Below are 26,084 nucleotides of genomic sequence, written 5' to 3'. Positions count from 1 at the left end.
GCAGACAATCCGCACTTGGGATGGGTGCCCAGCATCCACTACAGACTACGAGAAATAGATTTACCGGTGAGTAAAATCTTATTTTCTCTAACGTCCTAGTGGATGCTGGGAACTCCGAAAGGACCATGGGGATTATACCAAAGCTCCCAAACGGGCGGGAGAGTGCGGATGACTCTGCAGCACAGAATGAGAGAACTCAAGGTCCTCCTCAGCCAGGGTATCAAATTTGTAGAATTTAGCAAACGTGTTTGCCCCTGACCAAGTTGCAGCTCGGCAAAGTTGTAAAGCCGAGACCCCTCGGGCAGCCGCCCAAGATGAGCCCACTTTCCTCGTGGAATGGGCTTTTACTGATTTAGGATGCGGCAATCCAGCCGCAGAATGCTCCAGCTGAATTGTGCTACAAATTCAGCGAGCAATAGTCTGCTTAGAAGCAGGAGCACCTATTTTGTTGGGTGCCTACAGGATAAAAAGCGAGTCAGTTTTCCTGACTCCAGCCGTCCTGGAAATATAAATTTTTAAGGCCCTGACTACGTCCAGTAACTTGGAATCTTCCAAGTCCCTGGTAGCCGCAGGAACTACAATAGGTTGGTTCAAGTGAAAAGCTGATACCACCTTAGGGAGAAACTGGGGACGAGTCCTCAATTCTGCCCTATCCATATGGAAAATCAGATAAGGGCTTTTACCTGACAAAGCCGCCCATTCTGACACACGCCTGGCCGAAAGCCAAGGCCAATAACATGACCACTTTCCACGTGAGATATTTCAAATCCACAGTTTTAAGTGGCTCAAACCAATGTGATTTTAGGAAACTCAACACCACGTTGAGATCCCAAGGTGCCACAGGAGGCACAAAAGGGGGCTGAATATGTAGCACTCCCTTTACAAATGTCTGAACTCCAGGCAGTGAAGCCAGTTCTTTCTGGAAGAAAATCGACAGAGCCGAAATCTGGACCTTAATGGAACCCAAGTTTAGGCCCATAGTCACTCCTGACTGTAGGAAGTGCAGAAAACGACCCAGTTGAAATTCCTCTGTTGGGGCCTTCCTGGCCTCACACCACGCAACATATTTTCGCCAAATACGGTGATAATGGTTTGCGGTTACTTCTTTCCTGGCTTTTATCAGCGTAGGAATTACTTCCTCCGGAATGCCCTTTTCCTTTAGGATCCGGAATTCAACCGCCATGCCGTCAAACGCAGCCGCGGTAAGTCTTGGAACAGACAGGGCCCCTGCTGTAGCAGATCCTGTCTGAGCGGTAGAGGCCATGGGTCCTCTGATATCATTTCTTGAAGTTCTGGCTACCAAGCTCTTCTTGGCCCATCCGGAACCACGAGTATCGTTCTTACTCCTCGTTTTCTTATTATTCTCAGTACCTTTGGTATGAGAGGCAGAGGAGGGAATACATAAACCGACTGGTACACCCACGGTGTCACTAGAGCGTCCACAGCTATTGCCTGAGGGTCCCTTGACCTGGCGCAATATCTAGTTTTTTGTTTAGGCGGGACGCCATCATGTCCACCTGTGGCCTTTCCCAACGGTTTACCAACAGTTGGCAGACTTCTGGATGAAGTCCCCACTCTCCCGGGTGTAGGTCGTGTCTGCTGAGGAAGTCTGCTTCCCAGTTGTCCACTCCCGGAATGAACACTGCTGACAGTGCTAAGACGTGATTTTCCCCCCATCGGAGAATCCTTGTGGCTTCTGCCATCGCCATCCTGCTTCTTGTGCCGCCCTGTCGGTTTACATGGGCGACTGCCGTGATGTTGTCTGATTGGATCAGTACCGGCTGGTTTTGAAGCAGAGGCCTTGCCAGACTTAGGGCATTGTAAATGGCCCTCAGTTCCAGAATATTTATGTGTAGGGACGACTCCTGACTTGACCAAAGTCCTTGGAAATTTCTTCCCTGTGTGACTGCCCCCCAGCCTCGAAGGCTGGCATCCGTGGTTACCAGGACCCAGTCCTGTATGCCGAATCTGCGTCCCTCTTGAAGATGAGCACTCTGCAGCCACCACAGTAGAGATACCCTGGTCCTTGGAGACAGGGTTATCAGCCGATGCATCTGAAGATGCGATCCCGACCACTTGTCCAAGAGGTCCCACTGAAAGGTTCTTGCATGGAACCTGCCGAATGGAATTTTGCTTCGTAAGAAGCTACCATTTTTCCCAGGACTCGTGTGCAGTGATGCACCGATACCTGTTTTGGTTTCAGGTGGTCTCTGACTAGAGATGACAGCTCCTTGGCTTTCTCCTGCAGGAGAAACACTTTTTTCTGTTCTGTGTCCAGAACCATCCCCAGGAACAGTAGGCGTGTGGTAGGAACCAGCTGTGACTTTGGAATGTATAGAATCCATCCGTGCTGTTGTAGCACTTCCCGAGATAGTGCTACTCCGACCAACAACTGCTCCTTGGACCTCGCCTTTATAAGGAGATCGTCCAAGTACGGGATAATTAAAACTCCCTTTTTTCGAAGGAGTATCATCATTTCTGCCATTACCTTGATAAAGATCCTCGGTGCCGTGGACAGTCCAAACGGCAGTGTTTGGAATTGGTAATGGCAATCCCTTACCACAAATCTGAGGTACTCCTGGTGAGGATGGTAAATGGGGACATGTAGGTAAGCATCCTTGATGTCCAGGGATACCATGTAATCCCCCTCCTCCAGGCTTGCAATAACCGCCCTGAGCGATTCCATCTTGAACTTGAATTTTTTTATGTATGTGTTCAAGGATTTAAAATTTAAAATGGGTCTCACCGAACCGTCCGGTTTCGGTACCACAAACAGTGTGGAATAGTAACCCCGTCCTTGTTGAAGTAGGGGCACCTTGACTATCACCTGCTGGGAATACAGCTTGTGAATTGCCTCTAGCACAGCCTCCCTGCCTGAGGGAGTTGTCGGCAAGGCAGATTTGAGGAAACGGCGGGGGGGAGACGCCTCGAATTCCAGCTTGTACCCCTGAGATACTACTTGAAGGATCCAGGGATCCACCTGTGAGCGAGCCCACTGATCGCTGACATTTTTGAGGCGGCCCCCCACCGTACCTGGCTACGCCTGTGGAGCCCCCGCGTCATGCGGTGGACTCAGAGGAAGCGGGGGAAGAATTTTGATTCTGGGAACTGGCTGACTGGTGCAGTTTTTTCCCTCTTCCCTCGTCTCTGTGCAGAAAGGAAGCGCCTTTTACCCGCTTGCTTTTCTGAAGCCGAAAGGACTGTACCTGATAATACAGTGCTTTCTTAGGCTGTGAGGAAACCTGAGGTAAAAAAAATTTCTTCCCAGCTGTTGCTGTGGATACGAGGTCCCAGAGACCATCCCCAGACAATTCCTCACCCTTATAAGGCTCTATGTGCCTTTTAAAGTCAGCATCACCTGTCCAGTGTCGGGTCTCTAATACCCTCCTGACAGAATGGACATTGCATTAATTCTGGATGCCAGCCGGCAAAATATCCCTCTGTGCATCCCTCATATATAAGACGACGTCTTATGTTCGCAAAATAGTATCCCTGTTTGACAGGGTTACAGACCACGCTGCAGCAGCACTATCTGCAGGTCTCAGTCTAGTACCTGAGTGTGTAAATACAGACTTCAGGATAGCCTCCTGCTTTTTATCAGCAGGTACCTTCAAAGTGGCCGTATCCTAAGATGGAAGTGCCACCTTTTTTGACAAACGTGTGAGCGCCTTATCCACCCTAGGAGATATCTCCCAGCGTAACTTATCCTCTGGCGGGAAAGGGTACGCCATCAGTAACTTTTTAGAAATTACCAGTTTCTTATCGGGGGAACCCACGCTTTTTCACACTTCATTCACTCATTTGATGGGGGAACAAAACACTGCCTGCTTTTTCTCCCCAAACATAAAACCCTTTTTTAGTGGTACTTGTGTTAATGTCAGAAATGTGTAACACATTTTTTATTGCCGGGATCATGTAACGGATGTTCCTAGTGGATTGTGTATATGTCTCAACCTCGTCGACACTGGAGTCAGACTCCGTGTCGACATCTGTGTCTGCCATCTGAGGGAGCGGGCGTTTTTGAGCCCCTGATGGCCTTTGAGACGCCTGGGCAGGCGCAGGCTGAGAAGCCGGCTGTCCCATAGCTGTTACGTCATCCAGCCTTTTATGTAAGGAGTTGACACTGTCGGTTCATACCTTCCACCTATCCATCCACTCTGGTGTCGGCCCCACAGGGGGCGACATCACATTTATCGGCATCTGCTCTGCCATCACATAAGCCTCCTCATCAAACGTGTCGACACAGCCGTACCGACACACCGCACACACACACAGGGAATGCTCTGACTGAGGACAGGACCCCACACAGCCCTTTGGGGAGACAGAGAGAGAGTATGCCAGCACACACCAGAGCGCTATATAATTTAGGGATTAACACTATATTGAGTGAATTTTTCCCAATAGCTGCTTGTATATACAATATTGCGCCTAAATTTAGTGCCCCCCCTCTCTTTTTAACCCTTTGAGCCTGCAAACTACAGGGGAGAGCCTGGGGAGCTGTCTTCCAGCTGCACTGTGAAGAGAAAATGGCGCCAGTGTGCTGAGGGAGATAGCTCCGCCCCTTTTTCGCAGACTTTTCTCCCGCTTTTTTATGGATTCTGGCAGGGGTATTTATCACATATATAGCCTCTGGGGCTATATATTGTGATATATTTGCCAGCCAAGGTGTTTTTATTGCTGCTCAGGGCGCCCCCCCAGCGCCCTGCACCCTCAGTGACCGGAGTGTGAAGTGTGCATGAGGAGCAATGGCGCACAGCTGCAGTGCTGTGCGCTACCTTGGTGAAGACTGATGTCTTCTGCCGCCGATTTTTTCCGGACCTCTTCTTGCTTCTGGCTCTGTAAGGGGGACGGAGGCGCGGCTCCGGGAACGAACACCAAGGCCAGTTCCATGCGGTCGATCCCTCTGGAGCTAATGGTGTCCAGTAGCCTAAGAAGCCCAAGCTAGCTGCAAGCAGGTAGGTTCGCTTCTTCTCCCCTTAGTCCCTCGATGCAGTGAGCCTGTTGCCAGCAGGTCTCACTGTAAAATAAAAAACCTAAACTAAACTTTCTTTCTAGGAGCTCAGGAGAGCCCCTAGTGTGCATCCAGCTCGGCCGGGCACAGAAATCTAACTGAGGCTTGGAGGAGGGTCATGGTGGGAGGAGCCAGTGCACACCAGGTAGTCTAAAAGCTTTCTTTTAGTTGTGCCCAGTCTCCTGCGGAGCCGCTATTTCCCCATGGTCCTTTCGGAGTTCCCAGCATCCACTAGGACGTTAGAGAAATACATGTATGTACATATATATATATATATATATATGTATATGTACATGTATATATAATACACTGATAGGGTACATTATAATCATGAATTAATTGCTTCTCGATTCTGCACGCCATGCTCATAGTGAAATTTATCACTCATTGATAAATAAGGGCAAAAATGTCATCCTGTCACCTGTTAGAGATACTATTGCCTTTATTTATCAATGAGTGATACATTTCACTGTGAGTGATAAATTGCACCAGCCAACCAGCTCCTAACTGCCATGTTATAGACTGTGTTTAAAAAATGGCAGTTAGGAGCGGATTGGCTGGTGCAATTTATCACTCACAGTGAAATTTATCACTCATTGATAAATAAGGGCATATATCTTCATCTGAGCTTCTCATACAGATGTGTTCTTATTCATCTAGTGTTATTGTGCTATATGGTGCAAGACGCAAGCCGTGATTTACAGTAGGCACCATGGATAGCTAGCTTCGGACTTTCACACTTAAGTGTCTTTTTCACATTTCATCTGCACACAAAGAGTATTATAGTGTACTGAGGGGAAATTCAGTACAATTACTGCTTAGTTGCATTTTTTGTGGTTTATAAAGTGGGGCTATTTGGCACAGTTTGAGGATATGTTAGCGATGACACTAGGGAGGCCAATCCCGGGCCATTTTTTCAATCCCAGGTATCGGGATTGAAAAATGGTCAATCCTGGGATTTCCGGGATACCCAGGATTGGCTTTTCCCTATGTGTCCGCCCCCCTTGCCCTGCCCCGCCCCGCACACATAACTGACCATACAACGCGGGCGGATGGGAAACATCTGTGTCTCACTCAGCGGCGACAGCGGATGGCACAGCGTGAATGCACCTCACGCTGCGCTGGGGAGCTGGGAGGAGGGAGCCGGGCAGCGTCTGAGCATCCTGAGGACGCTCAACGCTGATCCCTCAATCCCCGGGATTGGAGCATCCAATCCCGGGATTGAATCCCGGAAGTTTTTGGGCATAACTCCCAGGATCCCGCCGATCCCAATCCCGGGATTGGCCTCCCTAGATGACACGTCTGTAAATCTCATTGAATTAACCTACTCCACGTCAGGCTATCACAAAGACAATCCACAAGGTTCTTTTTAATAGGCAAAGTATCTCCACTCAACACCTGATAGTTACACCTGGCCTGATATTCTGCCCTATAGAAAGGGTGTTCTATCTCTCTCTCTCTCTCTCTCTCTCTCTCTCTCTCACTCACTCATTATTAAGGAAGCAATCCCACATAGAAGTGTTTTTACATAATTAAATAACAAGATAAGCACATTCTAAGCTTGCATGGCTACCCTCCTACAAAGTACAAACCATTATCTCCTTTCAAAATCTATCTGGATGACAGACAAGTATGGCCACACAGAATAAGAGGATGAGGATTTTACGGTGTAGACAGAGCTCAAAGGTGTATTTCAATAGCTTCTCTGTTCACTATATCATTTGAAGTGTGACCACTTGTGCCACGGAAGTCACATGACACCATATTACCAGTGCCTATATCAGAGGTACACATACTATGGGTCAGATATCCATGTAGGGTCCCAAAATCTGCATTTTAGGTCCCTGATTGAAAGATATTCTACTCATTCTGTTATAGATTTAAAAAAAAAAAAAAGTATTACCAATGGGAAAAAAGCAATACTAGTTTTTCTGACACTTTAAAAAAAAACGTTTTTTTTGCTTGTGTAACCCCTGTCACTATGTAGGTGGTATGAGGGGGGTGATTCAGATCTGATCGTAGATGTGCTACGATCAGTTTCTCAGACATGTGGGGGGACGCCCAGTACATTGCTAGTCTGCCCCGCATGTGTGACCCTACCCCCCGCAAGGGTGCAAAAACATTGCCCAGCGGTGATGCTTTTGCACCCGCTGAGTAGCACCCTGCTAGAGCAGCTACTGCGCGCTGGGAGGCTTCTACTTGCCGTGTCCCGGGTCGCAGCGGCTGTGTGTGACATCACGCAGCTGCTGCGCCTCCGCCCATGCAATGGTCCGGAATAGCCTGTGTTTGCCCAGACTGCTCCCCGCCAACGGCGTTCTAAAGCCGTTGCCATGCCCCCTCCTACCCCGCGACCGCCTCTGCATGTCAATCAGGCAGAGGCGATCGCAGCCCTGAGATGCTTTTAGCATCGCACTGGGCTCCCGGGGTGCGTAGCCGCAAAGGGCTTCAGACGGCGATCGCTGCCGCTGCAGTGATCCAGTCTGAATTAGGCCCGATGTCCCAAAGTATAAAGTATGCCTCCTCTAAAGCTGGATACACACTATAAGATCATTTGTTCAATCTTTCTGTTTGGAGCGAAAATTGGTAATATATGAGAGCAAATAACAATCAACCATTTGCTCCAGAAAGCTGGAAAATGGGCAAAAAGGGTCGCTCAGATAAATTGGTTAAATCAAATGGGTTTAACCAATTTCTTTTCCACTGTTTGGCAACAAATGGTCAATTGTCATAAATATATTTTCAATCCAACCGTAAAGATTGTACAGATAATTTGATCCAGTAGTGTGTATCCAGCTTATCACTTCCTCTGCCCTAACGAGCTCATGGATGTGAGCAACAAGTAAGCAAAGAGTCATTAAGGAACTTGGCACAGGTGTTAGTATACATGTATGATGAAGGAGGAGCACTCAGGACCACTCATGTAAAGGTGTGTACACATGGTGAGATCTTTACTTTTTTGATTCTCACTGTGTGCTATGGACTACGGCATACTTGCCTACCTGACCCTCTCCATGAGGTAGAAAATGCTCTGTTCCTGGACTTTCCTGGTAATGTATGATTGCCATCACCTGTGGTGAGATAGTTAATTGATAAGAAAGGTGTTTCACCACAGGTGATGGCAATCATACATTACCAGGAAAGTCCAGAAACAGAGCATTTTCTCCCTCATGGAGAGGGTCAGGTAGGCAAGTATGGACTATGGTTGGTAGTGCAAGCCTAGATAGACTGTGCTTGCGATATTGGCTATGTGAGATTTTGACTAAGTGACAATTCTGACTATACTTATTCTAGATGGTCAAAATTGACCTGCCTGCACAGTCTATCTAGGCATGCGATACCGACCCTGCGGGGCCGCGCATCGGGATCGAATCGGGATTGCAAGGTGGCTTTTACCTTGCGATATGTACTAACTTTCCTTGTGATTTTGACTATATAGTCAAAATCGCAAGTACATATCTCACCGTGTGTACACACCTTAAGTTAGGCGTCAGGCCATCTGTTATCATAAAATATATATGCTCTTTATTTTACTCTTCTCCGGCATAAGACATGGGTTAGAAAATAGAAAAACTAGTTCGCTTCTTCAATACCGTTACAGTACATTTTATTATACAAGAAGAGCAAACAAGACAATGAACCCAGTGGTAGTATACAGTATATCGGTTCTAAAAAATATAATAATAATAATAATAATAATAATAATAATTTTTAAAAAAAGGGTTCTTCCCCTTCTGCTCACCTCAAGTAAACACAAATACCAAGAAAGAAAGCAAACTACTAAGAGGCAGCACTGCAGTATAATAACATTATATTTTTATGCTATGAGCAGTATAGACTTGGAGTCAGGTAGACGTAAGAAAACATTTAATAACCACATAGCAATATAACTGTTGTAAAATCATTTGAATCAATATACATTCTCAAACATAAAAACACAATTGTAGCATTTCAGCAGTATGCAGGAAATAGCTGTTGCGTCTGTGTAAAATTGATTTCCTGTAAACCAACTGGAAGCAATACAGGTGTCCGGATGAGTTACAGTACCTCTCATTGGAAAGTCCTTATGAGGCTGGGGATATGCTTTGCAAATGGAAAACTTCATTGTATGATCGCTGCTCAAAATAGCCTCAGATTCAGAGGGCCTAATTCAGAGTTGATCGCAGCAACACATTTGTTAGCAGTTGGGCAAAACCATGTGCACTGCAGGGGGGGCAGATATAACATGTGCAGAGAGAGTTAGATTTTGGTGGGGTGTGTTCAAACTGAAATCTAAATTGCAGTGTAAAAATAAAGCAGCCAGTATTTACCCTGCACAGAAACAAAATAACCCACCCAAATCTAACTCTCTCTGCACATGTTACATCTGCCCCCCCCCCCCCCCCCCCCCTGCAGTGCACATGGTTTTACCCAACTGCTAACAAATTTTCTGCTGCGATCAACTCTGAATTAGCCCCAGAGTTCCAAGATATGAGGTCAATAGATAAATAACTCACTTCTGGTAGTCTGTGGGTTCCGAAACAAGAGCAGAGTGATAACAGGACACCAATTAGAGTGCAGCGATTCAGTCTATAATTCTTACACGTTCCATCACAGATAGTGTGATTTCACCAGAGGATATATGATGTCTTTATAGTTTAGCACTGCCTCTTACCAGTTTGAACACTTTATTGTACACTTCATTCCTCCTGCTCAATGCCTAAACATGTTAGATGGTGCATTTGCCATTTTGATATTTTTGAGAATATGGTTTTATTACATCTTGTTACATAATCTCCTTCACCATAGTCTTAAAGTTCTGGTGCAATGAACATTCTACTTACCCATTTATCAGCAGATACTGCATGGCTGATGATACCAGTAGTTCTACAACCTCCAACAGGTTTTCGCTTCATTTGCATTTCCCTACTTCTGTTATTATGCAGGATGTAACACATTACTCTTATCATCACAGCTCTGAGACTCCTCAGCAGTATACAGTAGCTCTTATCTGTCATGAGTCTTCACACACTATCTGCTTCTCTTTGGTCAACAGAGGTTATTCAGGTGCGGTTGGAGTTGCTATCACTTCCTTGTACGCAGCAGTGATAGCACTGTATGGTGATGCAGCAGGAGGTGTTTATTGCAAGTAGACGCCTCCTCCTGCAGTAGTGATCCGACCTGCGTCCTAGGACACAGCATATAATCACTCACTCACCATCGGTCGGCTTGCGGCACCCATGGTGCAAGCCACCTGTCGCAGAGGCCAGGAAATCTCTGAGCAGCCACGGAGATGGCTGGTCTCATCCCTCCTCCTAAATGACAGTGACACAGGTTTAACTAATTTGTCTGAATGACAGTTTTTGTAAGTTTTCCATTGTTTGGGAACAAATGGTCAATTTGTCATTTGCTCCCATACATTACCAGATTTTCATTCCAACCAGCCAAATTGGACAAATGGTCTGCCAGATAATTGTATAGTGTATGCCCAGCTTTAACGAGAAGGTGTGAAATAAAAATACACATCTTTATGGTAATGTAATAGCCTCTGAGTTCTGGCTGTGTGGGAATTTTGTGCAAGTCTGCCTGTTTTTTTAAAGCAGCAATCATTTATCGCCACTTTAAAAAAATGGGCAGACTCGCACAAAATTCCCGCACTGCCAGAACTCAGAGGCTATTACATTTAGTCATTCAGCTATCAAACTTTTACTTGTACTTTACAACCCTTAATACTCCTTTCAGACTGCACAAATAACCCGGAATCGACCCGGCATATTGCCGGATCGACACGGGTCAGTATGCGGCGTGAAAGTGCCATGACGGATTTCCTGGGTCGCCTGACCCGGTAATTCAACCCTGGTTATAAGCAGTGTTATTCCCATGTTGAATACCGGATCAGTGGCTCTGTAAACGGATTTTCGGGTCGAGACGATCCGCGACCCGTTTACAGAATAGGGAGAGGCAGCGCTGAGATGAGCTCATCTCCGAGCGCCGCCTCCGCCCCTGCTGCCGGATCCGCCCTCCGCAGCTATGGCAACCGACCTGACAATATGCCGGGTCTGGAAGCCAGCAGAAAGAGGTAGGAGAGTCTCCAATGCCGTATCCCACCCGAGAAGGACCCGTTTCTAATTCCTGGGTGGGATCCGGCATTGGAGATGTGAAAGGGGTATAAGTAATTTACTGTGCACTGCAACCTTACTAAACCATTATTTCATACTTGCCTACTCTCCCCGAAAGGCCGGGAGGCTCCCGAAAATTGGGTGGCACTCCCGGCCCCCTGCGGAAGTGGGCAAGTCTCCCGCATGCCGCTCAATCCCCACTGCTCCCCATCGCTTACCGCATCCCCCCAGCTCACTTCGGTATCCCGTTACACAGAAGGGGTGGGGCGATGACACAGATGGCATCACCGTAGCCCCTCCCCCTGCTTTACAATGCCAGTAATGTGGGCATTGTAAAGCGGGGGGTGGGGCTATGATGACGTGATCACGTCACCATGCCCCGTACTGCCTCCTCTACGCTCCCCCCCGTACCACCTCCTCCATGCCCCCCCCCCCTGTACCGCCTCCTCCACGCTTCCTCACCGTACCACCTCCTCCACGCCCCTCCTATGTGACCAGGCTATGTGAGCAGCCTGAATGTAGGCAAGTATGCATTATTTACTACTAATCAGGTATTGTATTTGGTGATTGTGTTACAACACAAATAAGTTTGTACATATTTTTCTGTCTCCCAGGCAAGAGAATGGTGACACGATCCATTTCACAGAGTCACGCAGGCCGGAGCAGCCGTCAGAGCAGGTAGTCTCCTGTGCAGTCTCCCAGCGCTGCATTGTTACCTCGCATTCCTCTGTCTTCTGTTCTGAGATGTGTTCACAGCTATTTGGCTGAGCCATGTGAACATGAAACCGTTAGTTATGTTTTGAAGTCTGTGAGACAAAAGCCTTGCTTGCTAAGGACTTCAGTTCTGTGGAAAGACAGGGCGGTACAGTGAAAAGAGAGTATCAAAAGGCTGAAAATTTGCTGCGGAGAATAAAACGCTGGCTGCTCCCTGAGGTGGTGTGTCTCTGCACTCCGCTCCACTACAGATGCTACAGCCTCTATTTTAGTAAAGACCTCAGGTTCTTTGGTAGCACTTTGATATCCTGCTCGAATTCAATATGTGAAATGGAGGAGTCTCTCTGTGACTTGGAGCACAGTGCAGGCTTTGAAGTTTGATCCAATTTTTGCTGCTTACCATTTGATGTTGAAAGGATGAAATGAAGAAAATGTACATTTTTTTTTGCCAGTAACTCTGTAGAGCATATGTAAGATAAAAACCGAAAAAAGTCAAAATCCATCGGATGATGTACTTAGAAATGTTAAGCAGATTAATACCTTCCTATAGCTTTTTGCTGATACAAATGAAGCACGGGGGGGAACAGTGCATAATGTGCCCTGAGATTTCCACTCCATAAAAGTACGGCTTTAAAAGGAGCTATTTATCAAAAAGACCTTGTGGTTTCAGCTACTGGTTAAGCCTTGTTTAACCGTTTCCTCTGCTCTCAGGTTTCCTCTAGAAGGTTAAACTAGTGATTATGGGTCATTGTCTATTTGCCCAGAACTACTGTCAGAGTGGATTTTCCACCTACGTTGTGAGATATAGGATATTTAATATCATGTCTCCATGTGTGCAAGATTACAGGTTTTAGGAGGTATTTATCAAAGCATGGAGAGAGATAAAGTTCTGAGAAATAAAGCACTAACCAATCAGCTCCTAACTGTTCAAACACAGCCTGTGAAATGAGAGTTAGAAGCTGATTGGTTAGTGCTTTATATCTCTCCAATTTATTTATCCGTGCTTTGATAAATACCCCCCTTATTATCTACATCCGATCCTCACTAGTTTTCTTTATGTTTTTGGGTCAGTGCTATTATCAGAAGATTACTTGTCACAATATAAGGGTCAGTGCTTTGGTTGCAGCCCAGAGAGAGATTACATTTCCCAAAAAGGTGAACTACCCGTCTTCGTCAGATTATTGTGGTAGTTTGCAAAGTGTTGTTACCCCTTAAAAGTCTTTATTTTTCATTTTCTCCAACATTCATAGTTTCTGTACATTGACTTTCCCAGGTGGAACATTATCCTTATGTGTTGCCTGCCAGCCTCATCTATTGATCCTATATGTTTCTTTCCAACCCTTAAAATAGGTACACACACTATACAATTATCTGGCAGATAATCTGACCGGTCTGGCTGGTTGGAATGAAACTCTTGGTTAAATTTGTGTTTAACCAATTTGTATAAATGGCAGTTTTTGTCCGTTTTCCAGTGTTTAGGAGACAATGGTCAATTGTCATTTGCTGTCATCCATTACCAGATTTTCATTCCAACCAGCCAGATAATCTGCCAGATAATTATATAGTGTGTGCCCAGCAATACTAATTTCTTTGCACTGTATTCTGCCTTCCATTCTCCAACTGTAACTGCTCAGCTTTCACAAGATGACGGCACAAGAGCAATTGAGCTAATTTGAAACCAAATGCCCGGTTTATGATTGGGATTGGCTTTGGTAAAAAAAATATATATATCTAGCTCTGAGTCTTCCACAACATGTATCTGCATCATTTACTCCTTATTTGCCTTATCTCTAACTCATGCATCCATTCCTTGCAATACCCGGCAGATTCTCCATTGTAACCCTACCTACTTTGCTGTTTATCTTGTTTAATGGGTGTTGTATGATAGGTCAACAGTCACCAGGTTCACACAAGAATGTCCAGAGTGACCATGTCAACATTCATTATGTCTACCCGGATGATAAGTCGACATGATTAACTGGTGGTTTAGTGGGTCTTACCCTTCTTCCAGTGTCTACCTTCGGGTTCCGGTCGCCATGTGACAGTCACTTCCATTTCACAAGGACGTCAACCTGTGCTGGTGACGATTTGAGGCATGTTGACATTCTAATGTCAACACTGTGGTATCCACCTTCTGAATGTTGACAGGGTTACTGTCGACCAGTCGACGGGGTATGTTTTCAATACAAAGCAGCTAAACCATATAGACTTACATCAGATTCCATCCTCTATAGTCTTTGTCTACATGACAGTCAGATAAATTCCTACATGTTTACCCCATATAATAAGTTACTATAGTGATTTTTACTTGCCTTTAGCTAAAACCACCCCCCCTCCCCCGAAAAAAGAGGTATTTTGAATAACTGTTTACAAATAAAATATTTTAATGACCCCCAGTGAACCAGCGTCTTATGCTGGTAGCATTTTTTTTTTGTTTCTGTTCTACCACATTAGCTGTAAGCAGATTTTATACTACAATGATTTGAGTGTGCAGTATTCGGCCAGGCACACTTTTATAACAACGTTGCAACTTAGGGCCTTATTCAGACCTGGATGCAGCCGTGCGTTTGTACACAGCGGACTCATCCAAAGGGTCTGTACATGCGACCGGCCGCAGTGCCCGTGCGTAGGCTGTCATGATGCGATTGCATTCTGGAATCATGATTGACTGCGGCGGGGTGCAGCATTTGACGCCCGTGGTACGGACAACACAGGCTTGTCTGAACCACTTTCGCTCTGAGATAAAAGATGGCACCGGACTGCCTGCCAGCGCAGCCAGGCTGTGCAGGCAGGGGTCGCACTCTAATCGATGCATTCGCAATTAAATTGTGAACGCATTGCGGGGTGGCACAACACATATGCTGGGCGGCCTTGCTTTGTGCGGGGCGGCCCCCAGCATGTGAGAGGATGGACGCAAGATCTGCGTCCATCTCTGAATAGCCCCCTTAGTTGTCTACTCTTCCAGATGTCCAGTTCCACCTGATCTGCCCACTTTCCCACAATGTCCGGGGCTCGACAACACGATTTGGAGTGTATTGCAACATCGTGGCCCTGCCGCCATGACGCAATTCACCACAGCATAAGCCCCACCCTCCTACTCCTGTCCTTTTGGATCTCGCCAAAGGCATCATTAATATGTAGGCAAGTATGCCCAGGAATCTGTTCATTTGGGCCTCCAGCTGTGTGCCCGGCTTTAGATTCCCCTATCAGTAAGAATACTTTACAATGTGCATTGGGCATATGCTGTGTACTTTACTGGTTTTTATGTTACTCCTTGTATGGTGCTGAATACACCTTGTGGTGCCTAACAAATAAAAGATAATAATAATCTTTTTATTATTATCTTTTGCCCATTTGTAAAATGACAGAAATTAGCAGCACATGTTATTGTAATGAAGCCATTTATTTTTCATTGCGAGACGTTCCTCATATAATGAAAACTTTCTCTATGGCTAATTTAACACTAATTAGCTTGAATGTTAGACAAAAGTTAACTTGAAAATCATTTTCTGAAAATGCTTTGTGTTCAGCAGTGGGAGATCAAACCCGCATTCTTTACTAAATAAATATTAGTGTGACAATGAAGAGTAGGCAAGAGCAAACAGGATTCAAGCCCTGCGTGCTAACTCATGTGGGCCCAGTAACTATGGCCCTCATTCCGAGTTGATCGGTCGCAAGGCGAATTTAGCAGAGTTACACACGCTAAGCCTACGCCTACTGGGAGTGTATCTTAGCATCCTAAAATTGCGACCGATGTATTCGCATTATTGCGATCACAAACTACTTAGCAGTTTTAGAGTAGCTCCACACTTACTCTGCCTGTGCGATCAGTTCAGTGCTTGTCGTTCCTGGATTGACGTCAGAAACACACCCAGCGTTCGCTCAGACACTCCCCCGTTTCTCCGGCCACTCCTGCGTTTTTTCCGGAAACGGTAGCGTTTTCATCCACACGCCCCTAAAATGCCGTGTTTCCGCCCAGTAACACCCATTTCCTGTCAATCACACTACGATCGCCGGAGCGAAGAAAAAGCCGTGAGTAAAAAAAACTATCTTCATAGCAAAGTTACTTGGCGCAGTCGCAGTGCGACTATTGCGCATGCGCACTAAGCGAAATTTCACTGCGATGCGATGAAAAATAACGAGCGATCAACTCGGAATGAGGGCCAATGATCTCACCAAGTGACACACAATATGGCCGCTGATTTTCTAAAGTATCTACAATAATGTTTGGTAATACATAGGTTGGGTACAGTGGGGGTAATTCAGACCAGATTGTAGCACAAATTTGTTAGCGGTTGTGCAAAACCATGTGCACTGCAGGTGGGGCAGATATAACATGTGCAGAGAGAGTTAGATTTGGGTGGGTTATTTTGTTTCTGTGCAGGATAAATACTGCCTGCTTTATTTTTACACTGCAATTTAGATTCCAGTTTGAACACACCCCACCCAAATCTAACTCTCTCTGCACATGTTACATCTGCCCCCCCCCCCCCCCCCCTGCAGTGCACATGGTTTTGCCCAACTGCTAACAATTTTTTTGCTGCGATCAGATCTGAATTACCCCCCATATCCCAGCGGCTAAGCTGCACCGGCAGGAGGCAACCTTAATTTCTGCTAACAAGCAGAAATTACGATTCGATCGCAATTTCTGCTTGTTGAAGGGGGAGGCTGCAATCAGCATGCTGGGCGCGGCCTTGCTCTGCGATGGCCGGCCCCCAGCATGCGAACAGAAGGCAGAATTTGCAATCCTTACTGAATTAGGCCCAAAGTATACTTTGATGCATGGTTTACTATGCAAGAGCTGCCATAGAACAAATGTTTAATTCTGGTTTCACTAGTATTTATTTAGTTTTCTGCTTTTTGTTTTCAATTATTTACTTTGTTGCAGTCAAATCACAACTTAGGAAACATGAAATAAATATCATCATGACATTCCATTTGACGGAAGTTTTAGAATATTTGGCAATGAGAGGGAATTGACAGGGGCGGCAGGAGGACAGAAAGGGGATTAGGATGCAGTGAAGGGTATTTTGCAGTGAATGTATCAGTCACCTGAGGAATTAACTGTCATTTCTCTATCGTCCTAGTGGATGCTGGGGTTCCTGAAAGGACCATGGGGAATAGCGGCTCCGCAGGAGACAGGGCACAAAAAGTAAAGCTTTAGGATCAGGTGGTGTGCACTGGCTCCTCCCCCTATGACCCTCCTCCAAGCCAGTTAGATTTTGTGCCCGGCCGAGAAGGGTGCAATCTAGGTGGCTCTCCTAAAGAGCTGCTTAGGAAAGTTTAGCTTAGGTTTTTTATTTTACAGTGAGTCCTGCTGGCAACAGGATCACTGCAACGAGGGACTTAGGGGAGAAGAAGTGAACTCACCTGCGTGCAGGATGGATTGGCTTCTTGGCTACTGGACATCAGCTCCAGAGGGACGATCACAGGTACAGCCTGGATGGTCACCGGAGCCTTGCCGCCGGCCCCCTTGCAGATGCTGAAGTAAGAAGAGGTCCAGAATCGGCGGCAGAAGACTCCTCAGTCTTCTAAAGGTAGCGCACAGCACTGCAGCTGTGCGCCATTTTCCTCTCAGCACACTTCACACGGCAGTCACTGAGGGTGCAGGGCGCTGGGAGGGGGGCGCCCTGGGAGGCAAATGAATACCTATTTTGGCTAAAAATACCTCACATATAGCCTCCGGAGGCTATATGGAGATATTTAACCCCTGCCAGAATCCGTTAAGAGCGGGAGACGAGGCCGCCGAAAAAGGGGCGGGGCCTATCTCCTCAGCACACAGCGCCATTTTCCCTCACAGAAAGGCTGGAGGGAAGGCTCCCAGGCTCTCCCCTGCACTGCACTACAGAAACAGGGTTAAAACAGAGAGGGGGGGCACTAATTTGGCGATATGCTTATATATATATTAAGATGCTATAAGGGAAAACACTTATATAAGGTTGTCCCTATATAATTATAGCGTTTTTGGTGTGTGCTGGCAAACTCTCCCTCTGTCTCTCCAAAGGGCTAGTGGGTCCTGTCCTCTATCAGAGCATTCCCTGTGTGTGTGCTGTGTGTCGGTACGTGTGTGTCGACAGGTAGGAGGACGATGTTGGTGAGGAGGCGGAGCAATTGCCTGTAATGGTGATGTCACTCTCTAGGGAGTCGACACCGGAATGGATGGCTTATTTAGGAAATTACGTGATAATGTCAACACGCTGCAAGGTCGGTTGACGACATGAGACGGCCGACAAACAATTAGTACGGTCCAGACGTCTCAAAAACACCGTCAAGGGTTTTAAAACGCCCGTTTACTTTAGTCGGTCGACACAGACACAGACAGGGACACTGAATCCAGTGTCGACGGTGAATAAACAAACGTATTCCTTATTAGGGCCACACGTTAAAGGCAATGAAGGAGGTGTTACGTATTTCTGATACTACAAGTACCACAAAAGAGGGTATTATGTGGGATGTGAAAAAACTACCATAGTTTTTCCTGAATCAGATAAATTAAATAAAGTGTGTGATGATGCGTGGGTTCCCCCCGATAGAAAATTATGGGCGGTATACCCTTTCCCGCCAGAAGTTAGGGCGCGTTGGGAAACACCCCTTAAGGTGGATAAGGCGCTCACACGCTTATCAAAACAAGTGGCGGTACCGTCTATAGATAGGGCCGTCCTCAAGGACCAGCTGACAAGGCTGGAAAATATAATAAAAAGTATATACACACATACTGGTGTTATACTGCGGCCAGCGATCGCCTCAGCCTGGATGTGCAGAGCTAGGGTGGCTTGGTCGGATTCCCTGACTAAAAATATTGATACCCTTGACAGGGACAGTATTTTATTGACTATAGAGCATTTCTATATATGCGAGATGCACAGAGGGATATTTGCACTCTGGCATCATGAATAAACGCGATGTCCATAACTGCCAGAAGATGTTATGGACACGACAGTGGTCAGGTGATGCAGATTCCAAACGGCACAGTATGGCCGTATAAAGGAAGAGGACTTGTTTGGGGTCGGTCCATCGGACCTGGTGGTCACGGCAACTGCTGGAAAATCCACCGTTTTTTACCCTAAGTCACATCTCTGCAGAAAAAGACACCGTCTTTTCAGCCTCAGTCCTCTCGTCCCTATAAGATCATATCTGCCCAGGGATAGAGGAAAGGGAAGAAGACTGCGACAGGCAGCCTATTCCCAGGAACAGAAGCGTTCCACCGCGTCTGACAAGTTCTCAGCATGGCGCTGAGACCGTACAGGACCCCTGGATCCTACAAGTAGTATCCCGGGGGTACAGATGGGAATGTCGAGACGTTTCCCCTTCGCAGGCTCCTGAAGTCTGCTTTACCAAGTCTCCCTCCGACAAGGAGGTAGTATGGGAAAAAATTCACAAGCTGTGTTCCCAGCAGGTGACAATTAAATTACCCCTCCTACTACAGAAAAGGGGTATTATTCCACACTATATTGTGGTACTGAAGCCAGAAGGCTAGGTGAGACTTATTCTAAAAAATTTTTTTTGAACACTTACAAAGGTTCAAATTAAGATGAAGTCACTCAGAGCAGTGATAACGAACCAGGAAGAAGGGGACTATATAGTGTCCCGGGACATCAGGGATGCTTACCTCTATGTCCCAAATTTGCCCTTCTCACTAAGGGTACCTCAGGTTCGTGGTGCAGAACTGTCACTATCAGTTTCAGACGCTGCCGTTTGGATTGTCCACGGCACCCCGGGGTCTTTACCAAGGTAATGGCCGAATTGATGATTCTTCTTCGAAGAAAAGGCGTCTTAATTATCCCTTACTTGGACGATCTCCTGATAGGGGCATAGTCCAGGGAACAGTTGGAGGTCGGAGTAGCACTATCTCGGATACTGCTACAATCAGCACGGGTGGATTCTAAATATTCCAAAATCGCAGCTGATCCCGACGACACGTCTGCTGTGCCTAGGGATGATTCTGGACACAGTCCAGAAAAAGGTGTTTCTCCCGGAAGAGAAAGCCAGGGAGTTATCCGAGCAAGTCAGGAACCTCCTAAAAACAGTGCATCATTGCACAAGGGTCCTGGTAAAAATGGTGGCTTCCTACGAAGCAATTCCATTCGGCAGATTTCACGTAAGAACTTTTCAGTGGGATCTGCTGGACAAATGGTCCGGATCGCATCTTCAGATGCATCAGCGGATAACCCAATATCCAAGGACAAGGGTGTCTCTCCTGTGGTGGTTATAGAGTGCTCATCTTCTAGAGGGCCGCAGATTCGGCATTCAGGATTGGATGCTGGTAACCACGGAGCCCAGCCTGAGAGGCTGGGGAGCAGTCACACAAGGGAAAAATTTCCAGGGAGTGTGATCAAGTATGGAGACTTTTCTCCACATAAATATACTGGAGCTAAGGGTAAATTTATAATGCTCTAAGCTTAGCAAGACCTCTGCTTCAAGGTCAGCCGGTATTGATCCAGTGGGAAAAACATCACGGCAGTCGCCCACGTAAACAGACAGGGCGACACAAGAAGCAGGAGGGCAATGGCAGAAACTGCAAGGACTTTTCGCTGGGCGGAAAATCATGTGATAACACTGTCAGCAGTTTTTCATCCCGGGAATGGAAACTGGGAAGCAGACTTCCTCAGCACGACCTCCACCCGGGAGAGTGGAAACTTAATTGAGAAGTTTTTTCCACATGATTGTAAACCGTTGGGAAATACCAAAGGTGGACATGATGGCGTCCCGTCTGAACAAAAAACGGGACAGGTATTGCGCCAGGTCAAGGGACCCTCAGGCAATAGATGTGGACGTTCTGGTAACACCGTGGGTGTACCAGTCGGTGTATGTGTTCCCTCCTCTGCTTCTCATACCTAAGGTGCTGAGAATTATAAGACGTAGAGGAGTAAGAACTATACTCATGGCTCCGGATTGGCCAAGAAGGACTTGGTACCCGGAACTTCAAGAGATGCTTACCGAGGTCTTATGGCCTCTGCCGCTAAGAAGGGACTTGCTTCAGCAAGTACCATGTCTGTTCCAAGACTTACCGCTGCTGCGTTTGTCGGCATGGCGATGGAAAGCCGGATCCTAAGGGAAAAAAGGCATTCCGGAAGAGGTCATTCCTACCCTGGTCAAAGCCAGAAAGGAGGTGACCGCACAACATTATCACCACGTGTGGCGAAAATTTGTTGCGTGGTGTGAGGCCAGGAAGGCCCCACAAAGAAATTTCAACTCGGTCGTTTCCTGCATTTCCTGCAAACAGGAGTGTCTATGGGCCTCAAATTGGGGTCCATTAAGGTTCAAATTCGGCCCTGTAAATTTTCTTCCAGAAAGAATTGGCTTCAGTTCCTGAAGTCCAGAAGTTTGTCAAGGGAGTATTGCATATACAAACCCCTTTTTTGTGCCTCCAGTGGCACTGTGGGATCTCAACGTAGTTCTGGGATTTCTCAAATCACATTGGTTTAAAACCAGTCAAATATGTGGATTTGCAGCATCTCACATAAAAAGTGACCATGCTCTTGGCCCTGGCCTGGACCAGGCGAGTGTCAAATTGGTGGTTTTTTCTCAAAAAAGCCCATATCTGTTTGTCCATTCGGACAGGGCAGAGCTGCGGACTCGTCCCCAGTTCTCTCCCTAAGGTGGTGTCAGTGTTTCACCTGAACCAGCTTATTGTGGTGCCTTGCACCTACTAGGGACTTGGAGGACTCCAAGTTGCTAGAAGTTGTCAGGGCCCTGAAAATATATTCCAGGACAGCTGGAGTCAGAAAATCTGACTCGCTGTTTATACTGTATGCACCCAACAAGTTGGGTGCGCCTGCTTCTAAGCCGTCGATTGCTCGTTGGATTTGTAACACAATTCAACTTGCACATTCTGAGGCAGGCCTGCCACAGTCTAAATCGGTTAAGGCCCATTCCACAAGGAAGGTGGGCTCATCTTGGGCGGCTGCCCGAGAGGTCTCGGCATTACAACTCTGCCGAGCAGCTACGTGGTCAGGGGAGAACACGTTTGTAAAATTCTACAAATTTGATATCCTGGCAAAAGAGGACCTGGAGTTCTCTCATTCGGTGCTGCAGAGTCATCCGCACTCTCCCGCCCGTTTGGGAGCTTTGGTATAATCCCCATGGTCCTTTCAGGAACCCCAGCATCCACTAGGACGATAGAGAAAATAAGAATTTACTTACCGATAATTCTATTTCTCGGAGTCCGTAGTGGATGCTGGGCGCCCATCCCAAGTGCGGATTATCTGCAATACTTGTACATAGTTACAAAAATCGGGTTATTATTGTTGTGAGCCATCTTTTCAGAGGCTCCGCTGTTATCATACTGTTAACTGGGTTTAGATCACAAGTTGTACGGTGTGATTGGTGTGGCTGGTATGAGTCTTACCCGGGATTCAAAATTCCTCCCTTATTGTGTACGCTCGTCCGGGCACAGTACCTAACTGGCTTGGAGGAGGGTCATAGGGGGAGGAGCCAGTGCACACCACCTGATCCTAAAGCTTTACTTTTTGTGCCCTGTCTCCTGCGGAGCCGCTATTCCCCATGGTCCTTTCAGGAACCCCAGCATCCACTACGGACTCCGAGAAATAGAATTATCGGTAAGTAAATTCTTATTTTTTATTACTCTGATCTTTCTTTTATCTTGTGTGTTTTAGGATCTGGATGCCTGTATAACTGAAGTTAGGAATCGGATAGTTACTAATAAAGCACACGTGGTTGGAAGTAAACGGAATTCGAATTTCTGTGCATCTCGCAGGAGTACAGGTACAGTACATTGCAAATTTGGTTCCCTCCCAGGAAGTATTGGCCTCTGGCACAAACACTAGTCAAATAGCAATTGTAAAGGGACCAAAAAATTGTACTCAAAAAAAATCTGCAATTCAGCATTACAGTACATTCCCAGCCATAGAAATAAGCTATGGACACAACCTATTAATACATACTGCACCTGCTGATACTGCAGCACACACCAACAGGCTGAAATGAAGCCAGAAGGGATGTGGCCTCTGTCAGGAGATGCCACCGCAAACTAGACATGTACCTACAGTAAGTTTGTATATAGCTGGACAAATGTAGACTTCCTGGTGCCCTACGCTAGAAAGATAAATGCCCTCGACCCCCCCCCCCCTCTCCCACACACACACTTTTCCAATAGGGGCATGACAAAACTACTGATCCCAAATCCCAAAGAAAGCCCATGCTATGATTCCCTTATACACACACACACACACACACACACACACACACACACACACACACACACACACACACACACACACACATATATGTGTATATATATATTATATATATATACAGTATAAATATATATATATATATATATACAGTATATATATTACGCACATATTTATAGAACACTGTAAGAAAATGGATTTGGGCACAATTCCTCTTTCTACTACATTCATGCACTCCAACCGAGAGTTCACCGCCATTCAGCCACAATACCCCTCATTATACAAAAAATTTCAATATACTGCCACACACAGGACTCAAACCCACAACCTGCTGCATCCCAGCCAAATACCCCACACACCGAGCCACTTGATCCCACATAAAAACTATGAGATTTCTAACTATATGAAGCTACCTGTACCCTGTAAAAAAATAACCAGCACCATGATTGATGCAGATCCATGCAGTGTGCAGCCACACATCCAATCCCTTGCAGCAACACACTACATAGATCTGCCCAGGCACAACGCAGATCACCCCTTCACAAAGTACAAGGTAAGCTTCAATTAGTTAGAACTCTCCAGCGTTGCATTCTCTAGTTTTCTTTGCAAGGCAGATAGCTCAATGAATAGAATATCTGACTGCAATTCCATAGGCAACAGATTTGAATCCTGGGCACATCAGCATCCCAAAATGTAATAAAGGACAGTGCGAGTGAACAACAAAGATCAAGTCCAGTCCATGAATATTGTATAGGTATTAACGACAGAAGGGGTCAGGGTAGGAGATAGGGTTGGTCAGGTGATGCTGGGCTTCAAAAAAGGGAGGAAGCTGCAAGTGAAAGTAATTAAAACATGATTGACAAGTGCTGCCAACATCACCCCCTACCCTGCAGCGCTACGTGCGGTAGCACACTCCGCACACACCTAGTTACGGCCCTGCTCTACTATAAGAACCAACCACATCACTGACAAAAAAAACATTTCCGTGCACGACACACTGGTGGAACTTCAAAAGGCACAGGCTTCTTTAAATAAATTACTTGGTACCCGTCGAGCCTTCAGATGGTGCCGTCATAAATAACACAGGTGGGGTAATAAACCAGGGAAGTTCCTGGCTCGGGCACTCTGAGCACAGAGGTCTCTTACATTTATAACGAAACTGAAAGACTCTAATGGCAATTTACATGCCAGGAACAAGGACATACTGTAGCGGCCATATTTCACGAATATTATACAATATAGTATACAATAATATTATATTATACTGCTTGCCTGCAGCCCTTGAGGCTCATAAACTTGAGCTAGAGAAATTCCTGCATGCAGTTTCTTTCCCTAGCCTTTCCTTTAGAGGTGACCCAGACGCTAGAAGCCCCTTTTACAGAAAAGGAGCTGATCACAGCCATAGGAACCACCCCCTCTGGCAAGAGCCGGGACCAGACAGTTTCCAATAACCTATTATAAGGCCTTTAAAGAAAAACTTGTACCACTCCTTCTGCGGGCCTGCAATGCAGTCTCGATGGAGACCCCTTACTGTAGCCAATCTCTCGGTGCCCACATCACGGTGCTACCAAAGGAGAGCAAAGACCCCTCACTCCCGTCTAGCTACAGGCCCATCTCATTATTGAACGTAGACGTCAAACTGTACGCCAAACTTCTAGCCAACCATCTGGGCCCACTTCTGCCGGAGATTGTTCACCCAGACCAGTCGGCTTTATACCAGGTAGGGAAGCAAGAGACAACACCATTAGTGTGTTTGACTTAATAGCGCATGCTCAAACTCATAACTCCCCAATGATGCTTCTCTCTACTGATGCGAGAAAGCATTTGACCATGTAGACTGGGCTTTTATGGAGGCAATATTACGGAAACTAGGTCTTGGTGACACATTCCTTAAAAAAATACTTGCACTCTATCGGGTTCCAACGGCGCAGGTTAGGGTTAATGGAACCCTGTCTGATCCAATAAAAATATCTAATGGAACCCGGAAGGGGTGTCCGCTCTCGCCCCTGCTATTCATCCTGGGCATGGAAGCCCTGGCACGGTCGATCAGACAGAATCCTGCTATTTCAGGCCTACAGGTTAGAAATGTAGACAATCGCTTAGCCCTATTTGCTGATGATTTACTCGCAATCCTGACAAACCCGACGACCTCTCTCCCGACTCTTATGAAGGAATTTGATCACTTTAGTAAGTTATCCAATTTCAAAATCAATTTTACAAAGTCCACGGCCTTAAATATATCCCTCTCGATAGGGGTAGCTTCAGTCCTAAAAGCTTCCTTCACCTTTGAGTGGCACCCATCGCATGTCAAATACCTAGGAGTGGTAATTCCTTCTTCCCTCCAGCGGACAACCACCATCAATCATGACTCTTTACTGGAAAAGATTAAACAGGAGATGGCACAGTGGCTCGTGCAGAGATTTTCATAGCTCGGCCGCATGAACATAATTAAAATGAATGTATTACCCAGGCTGTTGTATATCTTCCAGACGATTCCCCTTAAACTTCCTCATCGTTTCTTGATTGATACCCATAAGGCAATCAGCCACTTTGTCTTGGGGAGGGGGGGGGGGGGGGGGGGGGGAAGGAGACCCAGATTCAAACACAACTACCTATCTAGAAGCAAATCACAAGGGGGCCAACAACTACCCTTGGTCTCGGCCTATTACCAGGCATCTGTACTTTATAGGATCCTAGATTGGACATGCCCGGAATCAAATAGGAAGCAGTGGGTAACACTTGAATCTTACACAACACAAAAGAATCTCAGGTACATTCCATGGCTGCCCAAAATCGAGAAAATTGTTCACCCTACAGTGGGCCCTACTCTAGATATTTGGAAATCTATTAGGTCTAAATATGCCCTTACAACCAACAAGTCCTCTCTCATGCCCATCCTGGGTAACCCTGCATTTTCTCCAGGGTTGTTGGTAAAGATAGCCACCAGATGGAAAAATATTGGACTAGAACGGGCACATCAGATATATAATCGAGGCACGCTTAGATCCTTATCAGATATATGCAATTCGGAAGGTGTGCCCCCAAGGACTTTTGGTTCTACCTACAACTTCGACATTTTGTCCAATCACAGGGAAAGGACCTAAATCTCAA

At 46.3% G+C, this 26,084-nt stretch overlaps 1 protein-coding gene across 4 annotated transcripts in view; it reads left to right on the top strand.

The window, feature by feature from the left end:
• The window catches only part of MYO3B (myosin IIIB), a 625,340-nt gene that overhangs the window by 497,783 nt on the left and 101,473 nt on the right, over nt 1–26,084 (top strand). For all 4 annotated transcript variants that reach the window (XM_063933501.1, XM_063933502.1, XM_063933503.1 and 1 more), the window contains exons 23-24: nt 11,721–11,784; nt 22,437–22,545. In XM_063933501.1, the coding sequence (XP_063789571.1) occupies nt 11,721–11,784; nt 22,437–22,545 (173 nt within the window). The remainder of the gene's footprint in view (nt 1–11,720; nt 11,785–22,436; nt 22,546–26,084) is intronic.

Source organism: Pseudophryne corroboree, chromosome 7 (genome assembly GCF_028390025.1).
Source record: "Pseudophryne corroboree isolate aPseCor3 chromosome 7, aPseCor3.hap2, whole genome shotgun sequence".
Lineage (NCBI taxonomy): Eukaryota > Metazoa > Chordata > Amphibia > Anura > Myobatrachidae > Pseudophryne > Pseudophryne corroboree.
The sequence above is the reverse complement of the archived record's forward strand: the minus strand, read 5'-3'. Positions and strand labels throughout refer to the sequence as shown.